The following is a 6,542-nucleotide window of genomic DNA, read 5'->3' as shown; positions in this document are numbered from 1 at the left end:
CAGCTGGATGCCCTTCCTAATGCCAACCACTCCAAGAGTGTAGTGGGTGTTTTTACGTGCCACCGGCATGAAGGCCAGTCAGGTGGTACTGGCAACGGCCACGTTCAAAATGGTGTATGTTATGTGCCACCTGCACAGGAGCCAGTCCAGCGACACTGGCAACGATCTCGCTCGAATGACTTCTCACGTGCCACCGGCACAAGTGCCAGGAAGGCGCAGTGCAATAATTTGATAAACATCATTTGAAGAATTTTAGACTGAGTTTTACATACAAAAACCTATCTAAGGAAATAGATACTCAACCCAGTTCCAGAGAAAACATTTGGTAAGGAAAGAGTAATTCAGAGATGCACAAATTTATTTCAAACACACCTGACCAAGAAAACATTGAAGGAGATACATGAAAGAAGAAAATACTCACCACACTGCCATACACCTGACTGCCACCAAATGGGCGAATAACAAGTGGTATATCCAGATAAGCATCTATTCGAGCACTCTCATGAGAGCACTACAACAGAAATACACTTCATTAGTTAACAGATTAACTCTAAAAATATTTAAGTTGTGAAATATATTTGAAATTAAAAAAATAAATAAATAAAAACATAACAATGGTTAACTGATATGTATTAGTGATATCATGGAGGTATTTCAATAGTTTTAGAAAACAGATACTCAAATTGAAAATTTTATTTTTTAATCAGAATATTTATACAATCTACTCAAATTCTTTTATTAAAAATTCTGCCTATAAATTGTTTATGACCAAAACAACTTGTCAAACATGCAACATAAACATAAACTAAAAAGAAATGTTCTCCTTTTTCTATAAAATATGGTTAAAGTCATTTCCAGGAAGACCTGGGCTGAGGTGGTGAGGCAAGACCTTCGTACATTGGGCCTCACCGAGGCGATGACTACGGACCGAGACCTTTGGAAATGGGCTGTGCGTGAGAAGACCCGGCAAGCCAAGTAAGATCGTTGCCAGTGCCCCTGGACTGGTTCTTGTGCGGTTGGCACATGAGATGCACCATTTTGAGCGTGGCCGTTGCCAGTACCGCCTGACTGGCTCCTGTAGGATTTTCGAGCGAGATCGTTGCCAGTGCCCCTGGACTGGCTTGTGCGGGTGGCACATAAAAGACACCATTTCGAGCGTGGCCGTTTTCGTGCGGGTGACATGTAAAAGCACCCACTACACTCTCTGAGTGGTTGGCGTTAGGAAGGGCATCCAGCTGTAGAAACTCTGCCAAATCAGACTGGAGCCTGGTGTTGCCATCCGGTTTCACCAGTCCTCAGTCAAATCGTCCAACCCATGCTAGCATGGAAAGCGGACGTTAAACGAACGATGATATATATACACAACAAGCTATATTGCAATGTATTGGGTACATAAGTGAATGTAGAAAGACTTTGAGTAGACTGACAGGTAACACTGCATCCAGAGCTAGATAAGTGAGAACTATCAATAACACTACATTAAAGTTGTGTACTACTTATTTATTAGAATAAATTTCATTTTTTTTTACCCACCCTCCCCACACATTCACCCCTACTTCATTCCACAAAAACAAAAAAAAGAGAAAGGAGAATGTGAAGTTATCTACCTGTAGACATTTGACATAATCTTTCAGTTTGCCTTGGTATAAGTGGTTAATTAGATGTGCTTGGTCAGTCTGTTTCCAATTCTGCTCAAGAGCATCAAACATCACCCGACATAATTCTTGCACGTCATGCTGATGCCACACTAATAAAACCAAACAGGATAGATAATGAAAAGAAAAAAGAAAAATCTTTCGTATAAAATATTCCAACTCAGATATAAAGTTACAAAATACTATATCTGTTATCAATATAACCTATGAAGTTACAGAGCTCAGAAATTGCACATTAAAATGTCTATTTTTATTTTAAATCCAACAAGAAAAATATGTTATATGATTTAATACCTTCACTGCTATCCCAACCAAAACTGAGAGTCAAATCAGTGGTTTCAATGGCTCTTTTACAACTAGTCTGCAAGGGTAACAGAAAAACATTCATATTAGTAAATACAACACTGAATGATATATAAAACAAACTACACAGAATTTTTAAATGATTTTCACTATAAGCCAGTAAAATTAGCAATTTTCACATTATATCCAGTTTAAAGTCAAATAAGTAAACTAGATTTCTCTATTATTTACACTTAAAAGGTGCAGGAAAGGCTGTGAGGTTGAGAAGTTCACTTTACAACCATGTGGTTTTAAGTTCAGTCCTAATGCATGGCACCTTATTATAGGATCTTTTACTATAGCCCCAAGCCAACCAAAGCCTTTGAGTAGATTTGGTAAAGGGAAACTGAAAGAAGCTCTGCGTGTGTGTGTTTTCCTGTTGCCTTGTTTTGACATCATGCATGAATTGTAAACAAACATCACCACCAAACAGGCAGAGGGGTTAGCTTGCAATTTTCCAGGAAAGTATGTCCAGACTAGAGGGGGAATACTATATTACTTGAAAGCAGTTAAGAGGAAGGGCTGCTTCAACATATCTCACCTGACCCATGCACACATAGGAAACAAACATTAAAATGATGATGATAATAATGATTGATTGATAGTTACTACTTTTGAGATCGAAAGATTTTTCAAAAGCAATTTTATTGAAATAAAGTCCAACCTTAAAATATGTTACAAAAAATTGTGATTGCCTTTTATGTGAGTTTTGATTAATAAAATTAAAATTTAGTTGTTAGTATCTGAAATGGCATCCAGCACCGAAACATGTCTACAAATACTGCATAAATACTGAGTAATTAAGATGTATGATTTAGGAGATCATTTGTTGAAAATGTAAGGATGAAAAATATTCATTTTCTCTTTTATCAAACATCCATTTTTCTATGTTGACATAGGTTAAATGAGGACTTATTTGAGGAGGGATTTTACAGCTAGATGCCTCTCCTGTTGTTATCTTTACTGTTTTACAAATAAAGGGTTTTCTTTATTCCACAGGTCTGCACTGTAAGTGTCGGGCAATAGGACTGAACCTAAAACCATATGGTTGCGAAGCAACCTCCTTAACCACACAGCCATGCCTACCTAAGTGGAAAAATGTTATTTTGAACAAATGTTTCAGAAACATACCAAGAACAAACTCTCAAACCTAGATGAATTACAACAGCAGTAATACAATAAGAGTAATTAGCAGTAGGTCATATTTGTCAATGAGCAATAAACTAAAAGTGAATTTTTTAAATAAATAAATCTAAAATAAATTAAAAACTAAGCAATAATAACAAACTCACCTGTAAAGTCAAAAATAGTTTCTGAAGCTGATAGGGAATACTCTTTACAGCTTCTTCTTTGCTGCCAGTAAATTCCCATCTGGTATTTAAAAAAAAAAATGTCATTTATTTATATGCTTAGAACATAATAGATCCAGAGATACACAAAACACTGTTAATACATAAATTAGTAAACATAAGCTTGTAGAACAAAGAGTATCAAATGACTAAAAGAGCTGATACCTGTACAGGGCATTTCTAAATTCTGGAGTCATGAATAAAGTCTGCAACAGGCTATTAAGGTAACAGGTCATAGCTTGGTTTACAAGACCAACAAACCCTAGAAAATAATAACATGCACCAAATGTAAGAATGTAAACAAAGACCTAAAACACATCAAGTTAGTCAATTAAACAGTTTAATTCAGTTTATAAAATTCACAACTCAAAATCTCAAATAATGGTTACTGAAGATCAAGATAAAAAGTACAAGAAACCATTTTATCTGTTAGAATAAAAGAGATAAGTGACAAAACTTAATGTTTAGTCTCAACAATATAATGATGTCTAAAGAAAAAAGAAAATTATTTTTAATGAAGTATTTTGTTAAAATTTAATGCAGTATCTTATTAAATCATACTGACACTATGTCCTATATGCTAGTATACATAAAATGCATGTAATTCCTATCAACAGTCTGTTGTAGTTCTCATTTCTAACTTATATTTTATACATCCTTTATCCAACAAACTTGCAAATATAAACAGTAATAAATTCCACACAGATAAAATCAGGAATTTGTCATTAAACCATACTAAAAAGAAAATATCAATAAATATCAATAAATGTGAATTTAATGCTAATTTAAAATCTATAAAGGTTTTAAATCACTATTTTAAACATTTTATATCAAATATGACTATCTTTATACTGAAATAACAATGAAGATATGTCTATAACATTATGGGCTATATCTATTCACATCCCTTTAGATATCCACAGAATGACATTCTGCCCTATACAATGGTTTACCAAGAAATACATTACTACACAACAGGATATAGCTTTTAAAACCTAAATATCAACTTCCATCTTTTATCAATATTTGAAATCCTTTTAAGGCAGCGAGCTAGCAGAAACATTAGCACACCGGGCAAAATGCTTAGCAATATTTCATCTGTCTTTACGTTCTGTGTTCAAATTCCCAGGTCGACTTTGCCTTTCACCCTTTCAGGGTCAATAATTTAAGTATCAGCTGCATACTAGAATCGATCTAATTGACTGGCTCCTTCCCCAAAATTTCAGGCCTTGTGCCTACAGTAGAAAAGAATATTTGAAATCCTTTCATAGTCTGCCCCTTCTCAAATGGAAAAAATTTACACCATCTATAAGGGTTCTTTAAATTCAATCCCTTTATGATGTGGTTAGTTACATAGTAAAATCAAGATGATTGCATTCAATATAAGTAAAGTTTATAAAAGGTGATGGACTGGTTGTAAGATGTCTGGCAATACACCTTACAGCACTTAGTTTCCGCACTTAATGTTCTGAATTCAAATCCCATTGAATTCAGTTTTGCCTTTCATCTTTGCAGTGTTGAAGTACCAATCATTACTAGTGATCAATCTGTACCCTTCTCCAAACAGTGAAATCTGTGCCAAAGTTAGAAATCAATACTAGCAAAGTTTATGACAAAGTGCAACACACAAATTTCTTTCCTATGGATCAGCTTCAATAATAATCATCAGGATTAAAAGTTTTATCATCAAATCCCACCCAGTCCACCAATTTTAGTGGCACAAAAAATGAGATGGTTTCATCTACTCAGATTTTTTGGTTTTAATCAATTTCTACAGTAGTAATCAAACTCAAGTATCCACCTGTTGTAATCAGACTAAAACATTCACATTACCTTTTGAAAATAATGAAACAAAACCAAAAGGTCCCCATTTGAAACAAAACTAAATGCAAACATTATTTCAAGATAGAACCATGTCAAGCTCCACTTGTTAGATCAACTTGAAAATTCCAAATCACTACGTATGTTACAAGTCATGATTCACTACTTCTAATCCAACTAAAACAGTGTCTACTCTTCAGAACTTTTTTTTTTTAATTATCATCAAGTAGCACATATTTAAAAGAAAACCCAATACGTTTTGATGCGGCATAGCTCACCAGTTTCTGATTTGTGATGACTCAAATAGTAACCGTGGTCTATAGAGCTGGCTTGTATTTCCTCTTTAACTTCACAACTGTAATTTGGTGATACTTCAGAACCAACATGATCCTGGGTTTCACATCCATGACTGGTTGGTACATCAGAAGTTTCTTGTTTTTGGATGATTAATGATATATTAGAACAACCTTCAGTCTAGAGAAATAGAAAATAGTAAAAGAAAAAAAAGAAAAACTTCACTGCTTAGAATTAATGATTCTCGACAAATCCTAAACTAGTCAGTTATACAAAACAACATAACAATACTAAAAATAGAGAAGTAACCGATCAAGTTTTACACAATAGCCAAAGTTGTTTAACATCAACTAGTTGCCAACAGAAATTGTAAATGAACTCATTAACTGGATACAAGTTTAGTATCAAACAAATCTGGAACAATTAACTGCCTAATATCTACGTTGATCACAACTGTTACATATATTTTATAAAGTTTTCTTTGCTGAAGTGAGAAAAAAGTCTAAAGTTACATTATTTGAAAGAGTAAGTATTTTTCAGTCAAACGGGTTAAGCTAAGTACTGTGCCTTCATAAACAAACCTGTACATTTCACTGGATTTTATTTACCAGGCATGAATTTGGTACTTTAATCAATTCATCAACAACTCATTATATTTAACGAATATAATGATGGAATGGATGAAATCAAAAATTGGTCATTGAAATAAATAAATAAGTAGTAACACCACAATAATATCACCTTAAAGTATAGCAGCACTTAGAATATATTTTATTAACATTACTTACTTAATTTCAGTTTTGATGTCCATGAAAACAGATGTAAAAAAAAAAAAAAAAAGGTAAATATCTCTTAGAAAATAAGTTGTGCAAAAATGGACACAGGTATGGCTCTGTAGTTAAGATCTTCGGTTTGCAAGTGCACAGTTCTGAGTTTAATTCCAGTGCAGTAGTTTGGGCCAGTATTTTTCATAAGGGCCTCAAATTCTGTTGTTTTGAGAGAAATTTTGTAGACAAAAATTCGAAAAAGCATGTCATGTATGTGAGTGTGTATGTGTGTATGTATATATATATATATATAT

General features: G+C 33.7%; 1 protein-coding gene across 3 annotated transcripts in view; it reads right to left on the bottom strand.

The window, feature by feature from the left end:
* LOC106879034 (ubiquitin carboxyl-terminal hydrolase 47) overlaps positions 1-6,542 on the bottom strand; it is a 90,325-nt gene that overhangs the window by 38,301 nt on the left and 45,482 nt on the right. For all 3 annotated transcript variants that reach the window (XM_014928439.2, XM_014928438.2, XM_052967394.1), the window contains 6 exons: positions 5,446-5,641; positions 3,512-3,608; positions 3,290-3,368; positions 1,950-2,016; positions 1,608-1,747; positions 422-511 (listed from right to left, as the gene is read on the bottom strand). In XM_014928439.2, coding sequence (XP_014783925.1) covers positions 422-511; positions 1,608-1,747; positions 1,950-2,016; positions 3,290-3,368; positions 3,512-3,608; positions 5,446-5,641 — 669 coding nt within the window. The remainder of the gene's footprint in view (positions 1-421; positions 512-1,607; positions 1,748-1,949; positions 2,017-3,289; positions 3,369-3,511; positions 3,609-5,445; positions 5,642-6,542) is intronic.

The sequence above is a fragment of the Octopus bimaculoides genome, chromosome 1 (genome assembly GCF_001194135.2).
Source record: "Octopus bimaculoides isolate UCB-OBI-ISO-001 chromosome 1, ASM119413v2, whole genome shotgun sequence".
Taxonomy (NCBI): Eukaryota; Metazoa; Mollusca; class Cephalopoda; order Octopoda; family Octopodidae; genus Octopus; species Octopus bimaculoides.
This window is presented reverse-complemented; position numbering and strand designations above follow the sequence as displayed.